This window comes from Nipponia nippon, unplaced genomic scaffold (assembly GCF_047370975.1).
Source record: "Nipponia nippon isolate SJK-2023a ecotype South Korea unplaced genomic scaffold, ASM4737097v1 scaffold_7, whole genome shotgun sequence".
In the NCBI taxonomy this organism is placed as follows: Eukaryota; Metazoa; Chordata; class Aves; order Pelecaniformes; family Threskiornithidae; genus Nipponia; species Nipponia nippon.
In genome coordinates this window covers 13,516,006-13,532,847 of record NW_028262391.1, presented here as the reverse complement: position 1 = coordinate 13,532,847, position 16,842 = coordinate 13,516,006, and the positions used below count along the sequence as shown (strand labels likewise).

Here is a 16,842-nt window from a genome sequence, read left to right as displayed (position 1 = left end):
AGGCAAATATTGAACACCTTTAAGACAGCAATATTCTCCACTGCAAACATCTCTACTCTAGAGCCCCAAACCACAACAGGACGTACAGCTCCAGCAGTGCTGCGTCCTGAGCTGCAAAGTTTCTAGGGCTTGAACAATCAAGCCAGCTCCACCAGAAATCAAAAGCTGGGCTTCAACTTTCAAGCTCCATACATTCTTTTAATAGGAAAGGGGCTATTCTGACAGCAAGAGCAGACTGTTAAGTAAAAAATAAAAGTAAAAAATAACCCGAATACCGCAGGGCTGACCCGAGCTGGTGACACTGGGGTTCCTACACCAGCTGTGGAAGGAGAAGGACAAGGAGAAAGTGAAAGCCCCACACTCCATGAATTGGAGCAGGGGGCACCACCTCCATCCTGCTGGCACAGCCCCACATGCCAAAACTTATGCAAACCCATGGAAGCACTGAAGCCATGCTTATGCCCACCCCATGTTTTAAGTCCAGCACACCTGCTAGACTCAAATGGGGAGCCACTGTTTCATCACATATGGTCTTTAGGTGACTGTCTTTTTGCAAGTTATTTTATTTACCTGGGATTTAGTGATATTATTGGGGGTTAAATTCCCACCACACCCTCCCAGAGCAGCCAAGATAAATCTCTCCCTTCTGTGTGACATGTCATGCACTGAGGAGGACACAGGTCACCCCTTTCTTGCACAAACTGGATATCTGTCATACAAATAATGTCACTAGTAGCATCAAGAACAAGGCTAGAGAAGGAGCGAATAGACGCTGCGTCCTTACCGTCCACGTTGCTGACTTTGCTGTGCTGGACTGTTGAAATGATACATCGAAGCTGTGAGGTCCTGGGTAGTCTGTGTTGGAAGGGATGGCTGGGGAAGGTGAGAGGGCGTCAAAAGTCGAGCTGGGCTGGGCGTAAGGTGAGGGGGCCGTGACGCTGTTCTGCGCGTGCTCCGTGTTGTAGGGGCTGGTGGAGGAAGAGCCATTCTGGATCTGCTGGTCCATGCTGTTCAGGAGCCCCAGGTTCGTGTACTGCGGCTAGAGGCAAAGAGATGCACAGGAGTATTACAGAAGCAACGTTAGCACAGGCTGGCTAGCCATGGCACGGCCTTCATGATGGAGGATGCACAGCATGACCTCAGCACCATCGAACATGTGTCACACCAAGAGGAAGGAGATTTGCAAAGGGTATACCCCATTTTATATGGGTGACTGAAACAGAAAGAAGTAAAGCTTCTCACAGACACACAGGAGATCGACAGCCGAGCTGGGAAGAGAGCTTGCACATAACAGGGAAGTGATTTGCAGGGCAGCAAGCCATCATGAGGAGGCAGGCTCCCTATGTCTAGCAACACCCAGACCAAGACCGTTTTGAAGAGACTGCTGTAACCTGATAAAAATCACCAGGTTCGTTACAGTGCAACTGGCTCTAACTTGTACAAGGCTACATCGTCTCTGATGGTCTCGCACCCTACACAAAGACTGCTACTCTTCTTGTGGATCTGATCCTGCTATGCACAGTGACATTTAGGACCTCTAACTCAGGTAGTAGCTGCACTGAAGTGTGACACCCTGGAGAAAAGGTTCACAGCACTTAAACAGGTTGTACGAGGCACTCAATTCCCAGTGACCGGTCACAGATAGCAGTAGAGAGGAATTGAAGGTCTCATCAAGCAGCATAGTAGCTCACAGCATAGAAGGCTTCCCCACATACGTAAGCAGCAGATGTGATTGTGCCCCAAAAGTAGCCTCCAGGTACAAACAACATATGAAACAATTGAAGACACCAGAAACGAAGGCTGGAGGACAGAGTAGAGAAAGGCAAAGGTTAAATCAGGGAGAGGTTAGCAGAAAAAAAATCACAAGCCTAATGCCCTAAATTTTATGTGCAGCCCTGGTCCCCCAGAGATGAGAGGGGAACAAATGTCAGAGAAGGGTGACAAGAATGAGCAAACTCTTTCAATGCCTTCCTGCAATGCAGCAGTAGATGACAACTTTTCAGCCTGGAAAAGAGACAATGAGGAGAGAGGTGGAATGCACTATGACAGAAATGGCTAAATTCCTAAACGATAGGGGGAGGGGGGGGAAAAGCAAATAGGAAATTAATTTTCATACTCTCTTAATAGAGGAGCTGGGGGACAAGAAAGCACCTTGAGCAGAATTTTGGTTTAAACACACACAGAGTGGTTCTTCACAAAGCCCACAAATAAACATGGATTTTCTGCCACAAAGTGCTGTGGATACTAAATGCCTGAACAAAAATCCATCAAGGCAGCGTATCTGATTTTAAAATTCAGAACCACAAACAGTTGGAAGCTGGGAAAGTACTCTGGGGAGAGAGAGTTACACAACTACCCCAATCTTTTATTCCTCCAAAGGACCCAGCATTGGCTACGGAGACAGGGCAGCAGGTGAGCAGTACATGGGGTTCAACCAGGTACATGTAGTCTCATCCTTGTGCGTGTCCAAAGGGCATTGTTTGTGTCCAGCTTAGGGAGAGCAGTATCCAAAAGATTTGTGTTACCCATCCCCAACAGCTCTGGGATCACCCAGGAACACGCAGCGATACACACACCAGGTTCTGCAGTTAGCAGCTGATGTGGCAGAAGGGACTCAGGCTCCTCCCCTTGTTCAAGGCTCCAGGCACTTCATGCCCCTCCACATCCTACATCTTCAATCCCACCCAGAGCCATCAAGCTCACGTATCTCTCAGTACTTCAGCCAGTCTGCTTCAGACTTCCCTCTTCTTTCCAACAGTTGCTCCTTTTCCAGAGACAACTCCATATTATCAGCCAAGTGACAAAGTCTCCCCGAGTCAGAGCATCAATAGCAAGACCCATGACAAAAAGCTTTCCCGATACTGCAAATCCTACCAGCCCTAATGAAGCTTCAAGCACATCATCACTCTTCCAAGGACCTGAAAGGGAATGGCACAAGCTACCTGCTGAGCTTCCCAGGGACCTTGGACAAGCCAATTTCACACCCAGTTTTCCCAGTCATTTCAGCCATGGAGGAAAACAGACTGGTCCCTTTGCAAGGATGAAGTGTCCTCCCTACACTCAAACACTTCGTGCTCTCAGCTGTCATTCCAGAAGAGGACCAGGTAGAGAAATTTAAGCCACCAAGTAGAGCTGCTCTTTAGGTTTATGTCTCTGTTTCACTGGAAGAGGCTGATATTTTATGGTGTCTTAATTAAAAGCCCAAGGTGAGCCTGATACTGTTGGGTCTTCAGCAAGGTACATCAGACTTTCCAGAGATAGATCAGCTTGCTAATACAAGCTGTGGTGGGAAGTAGAAGGTGTGGTGGGGAACAGCACAGGGGACTTCACTCTGGGAGCTGGGATGGTCTACAGAGAGAAGGGAGAGCTGGTTCCCTCCCTTGCTCTGCCAGCGATGTGCTGTGTCTTTGGCCAAGCCACCTCACCTCTCCCTCCACCCTCAGCCTACTTCAGGCAGCAAGGTCTGCAGGGCAAGGATTGCTCCTTGCTATGTAAAAAGTGCTCCACTTAATGGGCCTCCGTTTTGTCTGAGGCCTTCAGGCAGCACATAATAAAAGCAATTACATATGGAGTCCTAATCCTGGGTGAACCAGTGACTGTCTGTGTTGCCTCAGGTTAGTCATTTGCCCTCCCTGCCTCAGTTTCCCCATCTATAACAACGGGGATGTTATAGATGCCCAGCACCCCTGTTAGATGGGCAAGCAAGTACCTGCGATTGGACTCAAAGCATGCTAAGTAGCTGACGCAGGAGAAAGCAATCTAGACTGGTTCTTCTTCTCCAGGAGGAGATCGCAGCTTTGGCAATGCAGATGACAGTTATGTCTCATCTCCTGCGGGCTATTCAGCCAACCAAGACCGATTTAATGGACATTTGGTACATGTTGTCCCTTGAGGCTAATTCTGTATGGAAAGAGACAGAATACTGGTGTACTGCACCAGGAACGGTCTTTTTCCTGCTCAGTAATTTTGTATTTAATCAAATAACAAACCTCCCTGCCCTCCTGCCCCAGAATACTCTAATAAGACCTGAAGTCTTCTCAAAAATGTAGAAGTATCACTCAGTTGTTTCATTTCTCATGGAGATTAGCATCAGACACACTCCCTAACCAGCAGAATGATGAGAAGACGGCTGCGATGAAAACAGACTCCTAAACCAACTCAGACATACAGACAGCGAAACAATAGTGTTTCAGCTTTCACTTAAAAACTATTCCCTCTAATCCCAGGCTACTTAAGATGATGGAAAAAGATGGCCAAATAGGCAGTCGGCATTAACAAGACAGCACAGTCTGGAAACACTGAAGGTGCTGCCTGGAAGTCCATTAAAAAAAAATAATAAAATAAGTGCCCCATTAAAATTTAAGATATCCTTAAGAGAATCAAAGATCCTTTTCATTCCTTTCAGTCCAGGGACCATCTGTCTAAATGTTACCAGCGGAGCAGCCATTCCACCACATTTATACACTCGCATGCCACAGCCGAATGCCATGTCCCCATTTGCTCTTTAAATAACTATTAATCTCCTTGCACTTATCCCCGTGCTGACACAAGCAGCTGTTGGACTCCCCTTCTCCCCCTCTGAGTCCCACCAGCCTTTCACCTTCCCTGGCCCCTTGCTCCCCTCCCCAGGCAGGTGCTCCGGTGCGGCCGGGTTTGCACACACAGGAGCCCTAAACCTCGTCTCGCAGCTATGCCCCAAGGCAGGCGGAGAGTTGTTTGCGCTCAAGGGGTCAACATCTGACTTGCTTGCAAGGCTTTTGGAGGAATCAGATAAGGCTTTCAGAGGCACACGCCTTCTGACAACACAACAATTAGAGAGGCAGCAGGCCCGGGGAAGGCGCACGCAGGAATTCACCCGCTGCCGCCACAATAAAACCCCTTCGCCCCAGCCATGCTGGGGATGGCAAGAACAAAGAGAGTAAGGGGCTGTGGGCATGTCTGCAAGGCATCGCCCTCCAGGAGGGGGCTGCAGGGTGTGTGTTTGCACACACACAGCCTCCCTTCACTATTTACAGACAGAAAGACGACAGTATTTAATTCAGAAATTAATTCTTGCCAGGTTGGTAGCCCAGATTTTAGCACGTGCTCGTGTTTTGCTGCAGAGTTGTTTTGAACAACTGCAGGATCTAATCCTACAGCCGATTCCTGGCAGAAGGAGAATGCTATTTGGTGGAAAGAAGAGAAATGCATGCAAAGCTGAAAGAACAGATTATCTAATTTTCAGTGCCTTTGTTCTCTATTTTGTTCCCTTCATCAAGTTTCTGAAATTATTAATATCACTGAGGCATTACAAAAACCTTCAGGCGAGTTTAACTGCAAATAATTAGAGAGCTACAATTAGATCTTAGACTACGTATTTTGGAACATCTTTTCAATAATGTATCTTGAACTATCGGTTTCGCTTCCTACATCCCATCAGCTTCACTTTCAGGTTTTCATGCTAACACGCTTCTTGATTAGGAGAGCCACGGTTTCGCTGGAGAGGCTACTGAATTAAAAACCAGACTGAAAACTGCAGAATGGTTTAACACGTTTCTGCTGTCAGGAGGACAGATCTTCCTAAGGAACGCCATGAACAACACAAGGCAGAAAGCCTCCTGACCCCCGCGGCTCCGGGGCACTTGCCACAAGAGGGCAATACAAATGCTCCACCACGCACGGCAGAGCTGATGTGCCGGGGAAGATTCCCCAACCCACCCAAATTGGGGCTCTTCTCACCCTGCCCTGCAGCAAGAACCCAGCCCCGGTTCTTCAGCCACAGCCCGCTTTTAAGCTCATCATGTTAATTGATAAGGTTATGAGATAGATCTGCAAAGAGACCCCCTGTATGAAGGCACAAGGGAAGTAACGCAAGGGAAGAAAAGTTCTCAAGGGGACTTCCACACCAAAAATCCCCTAAAATACACAGCTCCAGCTATTAACTACCTAGTTATCAACATTTCAGAGAAAGTTTTGAGAGTTTCTCCACTTGAGAAAATAAAGGAAAAGTTGCCATCTTCGGGTGTAGAACACCTCGATGCCTCCAACCCTATCAAAACCCTTCTCCATATCTCCAAAAGGACATGCATCTACGTCGTGCGCACATACTGAGAAAATTTTAATTTTCACCACTGGATCTATGCAGCTAAAGAGCATTGTCTAGCTACTCAAAAAACTTTGCAAAACACCACCACTGGTGCTGATTCTCCAAAGATATGAGATGATGAAACTAGTACAGTAAACTATCATGGCTGTGAGCAATAAGATTTTGCAAGGCACTTTGCTAACTCTGTGCTTTGTCCTTAACTGCACCACAACTGATGCACCAGAGCTAACAGTTGCAGGACTAGTACAAACCAGCTTACAACGATATTTCAGTGCTGGACCAGGCAAAGATTCAGATTCTTGTTGGAGAACAGCTCTCTTAAAGGCAGCAGGATGGATGTTTTCCAGAGTGCTCAATGCCTATCCAAATCAGAAGACAGACAACCTCAAATGTATCAAGAAAGATTTAAATCAACTTAGGTTTTCAAACCTTCCTAGCAAAGGATTTTAATAGGTAGAAATAAAGCACTTAAGCTCAACAGAAGTACTTCTATCATAATTATTAATCAAGATATTGCTGACTGCAAGACTGTGCAGCTTTGCCAGTTCTCAGAAGGCAGCTGATACAATACCCGATGTAGGCGCACTGCTTGTGCCATTACAAAGAAGTGCCAAGAAATTAAGGGCTCCACCCATGCCCCTCAGCTAAGATCAGGGCTGAAGCTGAAAGAGATATCTAACTCACTCATCGCAATGAAAGGTGTGATTTGGTTTGCATCTCCAGCCTCTTCTCTCATCAAAAAAAAAAAAAAAGAGAGACTGAAAAACTTCTTTATGCGTCAGACTTTCCACCCAGCTCACGTACATCTGGACTGCACTTCTTTCAGGAGGAACAAGCTCAGTTTGGACATTGCTCTGGTCCCCTCCAAGCCATCGGGGAAGATGTGTACCGTCATTTCAACACCAGCTCAGGCCCAGATCTCCATGGAGAGCCGGGGTGCTGGCGGTAGGTCTCTCTTCACTCCCCCCAGCTCCATTTCTAAAATGGAGACAAATCCCTGTCGTCTATTTTGAAGAGGTTTTTCCTCAGAGCTACTGTTCAACTAAATGCATCAAACACTCGGAAGCCCACAGATAAAATGATAACGTGCACCATATACTCAATGTAAAGAGTGAGGGAGCAAATAACTTTGGTTCAACCAAAGATATCAACAATTATCAAGATAGGTTCCCAGACACTATAGCTCCTAAGCTCTAATTACAATGTGTCATGGCTTTTAGCACTATAACAAATCAATCTGTTTTGAGTAATCTTACTGTTGGGTCATTGCTTCTTCCAAGAAAAGAGGAGACTATTTCACATCCCAGTAGCATTACAGGTTCCCAGCATGATGGAGTGCAGTGGACTAGAAGAGGCCCTGGAGTCAGTAACTCCTGTCCTGACTATTAGACCCGCTGTATCGTAAGCGAGCATTTAACATCTCAGCTCAATCCCACCTGTAAGCAGGGAGCACAAATATTTCTGCATACTGTCTCCTGTATTATTTAGCAGGGGATCTATTTGGGATCTATTGGGCTATGCAATAAGCATGACCACAGCAATTTTAAGAAACTAAATTCAAGAATATTAAAGAAAAAAAGATATTCTCCTTTCAAAGGGAAAAAAGTGTGTTTATATGTATTACAGTCTTGGACTATATATATCTAGTCCTGCACAGGTATTTCATGTGAAATATTAAGATAACCCCAGCAGGTCACCTGAACAGCTTCCAACACCACCTAAACACAAAAAGCACAACCTAAAGAAAGCAGAGTCCTTCATTTTACCCAGCTGGAAAGAAAAAAACAAAAAAAAGCCAAGAAAAAAAAAAAAGACAAAAACCTGAAACAAACCAGAAAAACCTCAAAAACCCCAAACTCAAGTGACCAACTGAAATCACGCCACCATGTTTAAAGTTCAGATATGCAAGCTTAAAAAATTGCCTGCTCTACCTACGTAACACAGCATCCCTTCCCTTCAGCAGTTGCTAATCAGCCCTTTGACCATGGCCACCTTAGTAAACAACACACTACCTGTGGTACACAGGAGAAATCAGTGCATGTTAGTAATTTGCAAACACATACCATCACACATGAAAAACGCTATAGTTTGTACACTGGGGGGGGGAGGAAAGTCTGGGTGATTTTCACTGGGATTAGGTATTCCAGTCTGCATGTCATGCCACCTCTACACCCTTTAGGTTAACACAAGCAGCACAATTTTAAGAGCCATACCCAGTAAGGCTGCAGCCCACGTGTTTCCACTCAGACACAGTTCTGTTGAACTCAGCAGAACTTCTTGTCCAAGTAAAAGTCCACGTATGCAGGTATTTGTAGGCTTGCAGAATAAGACAAATTTGTGAAAAGCAACATGAGGGCAAGTTTCTGTCCACCCATAAAGGCCGTAAGCTTTAGAGTAGTGTTGCTCCCCCCAGCTGTAATTGTTTTCCTTTTTAGCTAAACTTTGAGTTTTGCCCCTTGGTTAATTCATTTACTTTAATTCAGCAAGAAGTATTTTTCAGCCAGAAGCAGGGTGCCTTTTAAAACAAGCACAGCCCAAAGCAGGAATGCCTGTAATTCCTGACTCTTACCACCTGCCACAGGTTCACGTAAAAGAGCTTGTCTAATTCGAGGATTATCAGAATGACAGTGCATCCCACTTCACACAAATATTAAGTCTGGACATCCTACATTCTATAAGCATTTCTGAAGTATTTTCCAATGCGTAGAAAAGACGATATCACTGACTTCCCTAGAGCTGTATTTTATGCTTTTAATTAAAAAAAAGATTCTGAATTGGGCTCTTGGAAAAAAAGTTCTCCTTGTGTAGAAAACAACTTCATTTCTGAAAGCCAGACCATTTTATGCAGGCTTTCATTAGAGTGTCATTTCATTAGGCTATGCTTAGTTATTTTGAAAATTCAGACAGTTTAAAACAGGAAAAAGACCAAGATCCACCCCCCTGCACACAGACAGTCATTTCTTTACTCTGGGCTTGCGCACAGCTATTTGACATGCAATTGGAAAACATATAAACAAAGCGGGAGGGAGAAGAAAATCATACAATATCATCTCTATGAGATGCCAGAAATCATGAGACATCAGAACTCCATGATCTTAAAGCAAATTGATTAATAACGCAAACACTCAGCTTCCTAAAACTAAAACAGAGGCCAAGAGCTTCCTATGTTCTCCTGTTACCAGCTGGACAGCACAATGTCAACAAAGATCTGAAGAGCTATAAAGTACAGACGATTTGGAAAGGCACCCCTTCACGCTCCCAAGAGATGTAAACATAACTGAAGACAAAGACCTACATCAGGAAAAACAGGAAAAGACTGCAAGAATTCAGCAAGGCATTTTTGCCTGATTTCAGCGGCTAAGAAGAGCTGTAGGATCGTAGCTTGGCAGTGTGTCCAGAAATCCTACGTGCTGAGTTTGTAGAGCAATGTTGAAAAGTTGGATTTAAAAAGCAAACAAAACAAAACACCTTTAAATATAAGAGGAACCAATTAAAATACAAAGGGGGAGGTGGGGAGGAGAAGTGGGGACTGGAAAGGAAAACTCCAGTAGCTGATTAAAGCTGCCTTGTTTCTTGAACTCTTTACTGGACGGTAACCATCGATGGTTATCAGTCATTTCAAACATGCAGCATTTTGTTGTGTCGAGAGGGCAGCATTAGGCTGGACAGGATATCTCTCTGTCATCCCCAGTGAAAGGCTGCAGACACTGTAACCACCAAAGTATGGCCATAGGGCACAAGGACAATGAATAATCAGGGTCAGAATAGCACCAGGAGTTGAAGTTAGCTCCCAAACTCATCATTATGCTCAGTAAAACCAGAATACACCAGCTTTCAGATACCAAGGTAAAATACTCCAGTTAGGTAACATTTTAGTTAGAATGAGAAATTCAGATCATCTGCAAGTTAAGTAAGTCAAGCAGTTAAGCACACACACAAAAGAAAAAAAGAAGAAAAAAAAAGCCACACATATAAACCCCCCACAACAACTCTTTGAAGTGTCGTGCAACTACGGAATATAAGAATTCATAAGAAGAGGTATAGGAGGGCAAAGGGCAAATTAAAACAAGTTAGAGCAAGCAAAGGAAGAGGGTTACACTGCAGCACAAGAGTCCCTAAAGATTAAAAGGAAGATCTACTGGATTTTCTATTGTATTTGGCCATTTCATCCGTCCAGATCAGGCGAGAAAACTCCTGGGTGACGTTCTCAAAAGCCTGAGACACCAGACAGCAGACCCAAGCAGCACCATCAACTGAGAACCTTTCAAGATTGAGTGGGGAGTCAAGAGGACTGGCTGCCAAATCACAATTATGCCCCAACTACAGAGAACAAAAGGAGGCAGGGATTTGCCTCCCAACACTTTATTTTGTATATTAAAGCAGCTCCTGACCTGCACCAAGCTGGCACTGCCTGCACCCAAGGATATGTTGGGGTTCAGTACAGCAGCGTGCACAAAGCCAGGGACAACCCTAACTACCCTCCCTCTGCGGTACACAGCAGAAGGACAGCTTCACATCACTGCTGCAACCTACTTTTGAGATGAGCAACAGTTTTGTATGCTGTTTTCCAAAGATGCCAGGCTGCGCGTACACCAAACCCAAGAGCTGGGCTTTGAGAAGGGTGTGTGTGTATATGGACACAATGTACATGCAAAGGCAGTGCTTCTTCCACAGCGACTTCAATCCATCAGCCTTACAACCATCAAGTATATTTTCCCCAACTATTTAAATCACATTATTGCATATTCTGCACACCCACCATTTCCATTAGGCTCCCTAGTATGGGCCCTCCAATGTCTAACACAATCAAATCCACTTTTCAGTACTTCCCTCCCTGTCCAATACCGCTGACTTCAGCAAACATTAAGACGCACGTGCCATGGTCATTTAATGCAAGGCACAGCTTTGCAGATCTACATTTGCGGCACTCAACTGGACAGACTTTTCACTATCCAAACTGGTGATCAATGGATTCGTTGTTTGGTATGGTATCACTCACATTAGCAGAAAGACAGGAACATTTTCTGCTCAAACAGAGCTTCCATAATTTTAGTGGCTGCTTCTTACAATAAGCAAGTTAGCTAAGCTAACTGCAAGGCGTTTCTAGTCATTTGCCTCCACAGTTACCCTGACTGCATGTGATTTTGGTAGCCAAAGACAGAAAGGGTTTCTTCCCGATTTCAGAGTAACAACATACCTACTAATTTCCATCCAATACAACATTTAGCTCTCTACCCCTCCAACTTGAACATTCCCAGTTCCTTTCAGACATGCAGCACAGTGGACTGACAAAGGTTGGTCTCAACAGTTTTCCCACCTTAATATTCAAGTAGTAATTTCCTGTTTGCAAAATATTAGATCACACCTAGCCAGTGTATGTTCTAGTTTCCTTTTTAAGAACTTCTTGCACGCTTATCTGCTGCTGAAAGAGAGTGGAGGGAAATTCACTCATCTACTTATCTCTAATCAATCACCACCACTGCTCCTCAGGGAGTCAATTCTTATGCTATGGATAAAAGGCAGAGCAAACAAACTGCAGCAGTGAGAAATCACAGTAAACGCTTGCAGAGGCTATTGAGGATCTTAGACATACATCTTAAAACTTTGTAGAATCCAAATTTTACAGATGAGTCAGAATTTTATTCTTTCCTTTGAGCAATCACCACCCCAAAAGGTATTTTGCGATGCACAACCAAGACATCACAATGTTACCTAAAAAAAAACACTCAAGCAAAATGATGAAATACTTTAAGTCATTTCCCATGCAGCAGAGATCCTCTTGCTGACTTGACACTTTTGTTGGCAGCATGCTTAAGTCCTATAAAGCTACAGACTGAGAGAGCACATCCACCTATTCCTATTGTTCTGTTCACCTCCGCTCCTGAGGCATCGCGCACCAGCACTGTGCATCAGATCCCTTACGCAGCTGGACTGCGACTCTGCAGCACAGGGATTTCTGCCTCAACAGCACAGCCGAGAAGCCCAGCACTGCACCTCCTCCCCTCTCCCCGTTCCCAGAAGTCGGCAAGGTTCTTTTTATTTCCTTGCTACATGTGGATTAAAACTGAAAGATTCATATCTGCCGAGACACAATCCATCCCTTTCATTCCCAGACACTACCCCACCATAAAATATTTCCCCTTCCCTCCCTAAACTGGGCGTTTCCTCCCACTCTCTTGCCCTTGGTAAAAACATTCATCTTCTTGCCATCTTGAGGAAGTTGGACTCATCTCAAATTTCACCAGGTCCCCTTGTATACCACTTCCCAAAGTCCTTGGGGGGAAGTTTAATCCGGATCCAAACTCTGGAATCAATCCCAAGAGGCTGCTGGGCTCCAGTCAATGCATTAATTTTCAAGCATGCTCAGCCTTGCCACTTGGGTCCACTTCCAAACAGAGCGGACGACCGAGCACAAGCCCAGAAATACATCACACCTCGAGCCATCTATTCTAGATACTAATACACACATCCTGGTTAAAACACTGCTCCTTTAGTTGTACCGTTAAGACTCCAGGTGAAACAGCAGCTGCAGGGAATTGGCAAAAATATAAGATATCATTGAGTACTCTTGGATCAACTCTCAAATAAAACTCAAACCTAGTACAAATTATTAAAAAAAAAAAAAAGACAAAAAAACCCCAAACACCAAACCCAAAATACACATATCCCATGTTTTTGTTGCTTGCTTGTATGTGGAGGTCATAACAATGGTCAGTAATTTCAAACAAAATCCTCAAGTTTAAATTCAAGTTCCCAAAGAGGATTCAAGTTTACTTTGCCAATACCAAGGAACTAAAGCTTTCACATGTCTTATCTGAGACTTCCTGAACAGTCATTTCTTACTGATTTTGCTCCTTATATTAGAAGCTTTACAGAAATAAAACCCCAATTGTCTTAAATCTCATCCTGCTCTGTTTCCTCCTTGCACAAGGTAATTGCAAGCAGCTCAGCTAAACCTGGAAAGCCTCTTATAGGTTCTTCCTTAGAAGAGAGTTAGGACTCTCTCCCAGGAGCCAGTCTGTTTATAAGGAATAGGTTCACCTCTATGTTTCACTGTACTTCCTTCTCAGTAGCTCACGGCCAAATCATAACCTGTAAATTCTGTCTGTCCTGGGCTGTTCTACTAAGGCTTTATACCATGGTTTGCTCCAACTGGAAAGTAGCTCTCTAATCCTTCCAACAGCTACAGCATCTTCTCCCAGCACAGCAAAGCTCTGATGGGAAGCTCCGTTTAGGAGACTAAAGACTGGAAGATTTCTCAAAAATCATTTAATACTATAACTGAAGGAACCAAAACAAAACAGAAAATTTTTGAAGAACAGCAAGTTTATTCACTTGGAAAGACCCACCCACATGCCTAACCATGGCTGAGCCCATGTATCACTCTAAGATCATGACCTCAGTTAGTCGTGAAGGGACGAGGCAATTGCAAGGCGATCATGGCACTAAGACAGCAGAGAATCTAGAAAACACGTGCAAGTGAAAAAAAGTTGAACCTCAACATCCTTGGAGAGAAATTATTTTCCTCTTTAATTCCACTTGATACCAAAAGTGACTTGACACTAATCCAGGCCAAGTGGCACAAATAAAGAGCTTGAGCTGACTTCTCTGCTGGAGAGGATGGAGTAGAGTGTTGCTGTTGGTATACGAGAAGCTCCTCTCCTTTCTGATGATTTATGCAACCTCATTTTAAGAGTTGCATTCATTTTATTGCCTACTCTGCACATTCTCAAGAGGCGTTGGAGGCAGTGCCAGAAAAAAAAAAAAAACAAAAAAAAACAGGGCTTAACAGTGTCTAGCAGAAATCCATCGGTGCAAGAGCTCCTTTCTAAAGCGTTTCCAGATTTTTTTTTTTCAGTGGGAACATGTTGTAAATAGAATTTAAAATTTGCCTTGAGCCAGGCAACACCCGCTTTTATTCAGCACTTCACGATAATGAAATAAGTAGTTTCTTCACTAGTTATACCCAACGTCTTCCAGAGGAAAGCAAGTGCAAAGCGCGTGGTTTACACCCTCTCACATCCCGCATCCACAGCTTTTCTGTTACAGATACCATGTCTTCCTCATGGAACTAGCAAAGCTAATAAAGCTAGCAAAGCTTTATTTCCAGTCACAGCTCTTTTCTGTGAGACAGAACTCGCAGAAAAGAGCTGCAGTTGGAAATAAACCCTTCCGCTAGGCATAACTTGGCAGACACAACCCAAAAGGTCACCACCAGATGGGTTGAAACACACACAAGGCAGACAAAGCTTCCTTCTGTTGTTTCTCTACACTCAGGGACAGGGAGAAAAGAAAAGCAATTTTACTTGACTTAAAACTGTGACTTCATTAGTAAAAAAGACAAAGTGAAAAGAAAGAAAAACAGCTCCTGAGGGAGCTAGGCAATAACATAGCTGGGCTTGTGTCAGAAGAAATCAGAGAATTCAGGTGTTGGTGACGTTGTGGAAGATTGAAGCCATCAGACTGGTAAAAATAACCAGTCAAAACAGCTGTTCTTGTATTCCCTAAAGAGTAATCCTGAAGAGAAAGTATATGGATAATTTTGTCCTGTCTCAACTGAGGCCAACTTACAGCAAACAAAAATGAGTCATCAGTTACAACCACTGGTTCAAGATGTAAAATGTCATCACTGCACTGCAATGGCAGCCCTTTTCTATCTCTCACAGTGAAAACGTTTTCATTCTAGAAAATACCTAGTACTAGTTTCTTGCCAAATGAAGCAAGCTAACAATTTGCCAGCAACTGAGAAGGATACCCTGTCCCTAATTTCAGGCTACTATTAACCCTCATTTTGAGCAGAGAAAACTGTAAAACAGAGATGCAATTTCCAATCTGATGTTCAGTGTAATTGCATTACTGTGCAAACCACAAAATATGTGTGTTACTGAGCAGCAATGACACTTTACACACAGCCAAACTATCCTGATTTCTGCAGAAGTATTGCACACCACACACTGAGAAGTTAAAGCTGTGCAGACGGACAGAACGTCATCAGGTTTCATTTTTGTCTATTAAAGGACACACTCATTCATTCTTTCCACCCACATGCAGGTTACAATCACTTATTTCTGGGCTACTCGCACAGCATTAGGCTGGTGAGGTCCAGTCCTTCCATCTAAAGCAAGGAAAGAATTTCTCCAGGTAACACCTCTGATTCACTGCTCAATGTGGGGTCACATTACTTCTACTATCAAGACTGATATCACCAAAGCTTTTCGGTACCCTAATACAAAACAGAAAAGACCATCTATAGCATGACAAACCTGCTCCAGTACAAGTGGTTGGAGCCTTGCTGGAAACACACTCAACTCTTGTCCTTCCCTGTGTTTCTCCCCCAAAGTGGTCCTCTTCTTTCAGCTGGGAGGGAGATGGGAGCACATGGCAAGAGGCAGGTCTCAGCTTCCCACTATCCATCTCTCTAGACAACTTCAATGTCTTCATTGGCAGACCCAAACAGAGCAGTACCATCCACTTAGTCTCTCCAAACAAAAGATATAGGCATATAAAAGTCTACCTTAGCTTTTCTACCTCAGGGTAAATCTCTACAACTGGATTGCAGTTTTAAAACCTCTCAGAGGAAAAGGTACCTGGTTATACAGGGCCTCTACATCCTTGCAGAAGACCTTTGCAGCCCAAGGATAAGACACATGCCTCACAAGCCTGCACAGATGAAGTCACATGACAAAAACTTTAGTCTTTTAAATGCAATTACAAAAAAACCAAAGGATGGATACGCAAGAAATGTAGCTGGAATTGCAGCTGGACACCGTCAAGGAACACAACCCCCAATGCATCTCCCTATTTCTTGCTCCTCATGAGAGACCGAGTCCAAACATGTGGGGTGTTGATACCATTTCAATAAACAGAGGCCGCTGAAAGGCATGGCTCTCGTACCTGAACCCTGCACAGCTCAGGGAGAGGTTTCCTCCTGGGGACTGGGAGTTGTCTGCCTCCTCGGAGCCAGCAGAACCCCAAGACATCGTCACAAATAGGAGGAGGAAAGAACAGGAGAGAGGGCCAGGCTTAGCCAAAACCTTTCTTGAGAAACTCATTAGGCTTCATATAGCATCTATCCAAGTGCTTTCATCTTGGGGTAGGTCGAGATGTGGGGTGCAGAGGGTACTGCACAGATGAGCCTTTCTCCCTGGTACCTCCAGGCTGGAGGAAGGGAGAAGGTGGGCTGCTCTCCTGGGGAGTGACCAGGCAGTGTCCCTCAGAGACCACTTCCTTCACCCTGGACTTGGCCAAGGGTCACAGAAAAGGGGTGGCAGGAGGGGAAGAGCCTTTGCCAAATGCAGTTGGGGTGACCCCTGCCATATGGCAAAAGCAGCCAAGGAAAGCAGCATCAGAGGGGCCATGGCTTTGTCCTCTTTGGTGGTTTGCAGCCAAATCCAGGCTGACAGCAAGGATAATAAATCCTAGGTACACTTTTACTGCACACCAATGAAGCCGATGCTCAAAAATGAGCTACAGCTCAATTCCCACATTCTTTAACCTTAAACTAATTTTTGCTGAACCAATGTCCCAGATAGGTGCAAGAAACGTTCCTCTCACCGAGGAGGTCCAGCTCCCTCAGGACATCCTTCCAGGCCACCCCAGAGACCCACATGTCTGCTCCTGCAAAGAGGAAGGACTCGCATCCAAGGCACTACAGCTCAAACACATGCATCTGAATTATTATTTAAAAAGCTAAGAGGAAAAAGAAAAACAAAACTAAAAATGCACCTTCTGAACAGGCTATCCTAACCCTCAGAGAT

General features: G+C 44.5%; 1 protein-coding gene across 6 annotated transcripts in view; it reads right to left on the bottom strand.

The window, feature by feature from the left end:
• The window catches only part of TP63 (tumor protein p63), a 91,713-nt gene that overhangs the window by 51,421 nt on the left and 23,450 nt on the right, over positions 1–16,842 (bottom strand). For all 6 annotated transcript variants that reach the window (XM_087738925.1, XM_087738926.1, XM_087738930.1 and 3 more), the window contains one exon: positions 785–1,039. In XM_087738925.1, the coding sequence (XP_087595051.1) occupies positions 785–1,039 (255 nt within the window). The remainder of the gene's footprint in view (positions 1–784; positions 1,040–16,842) is intronic.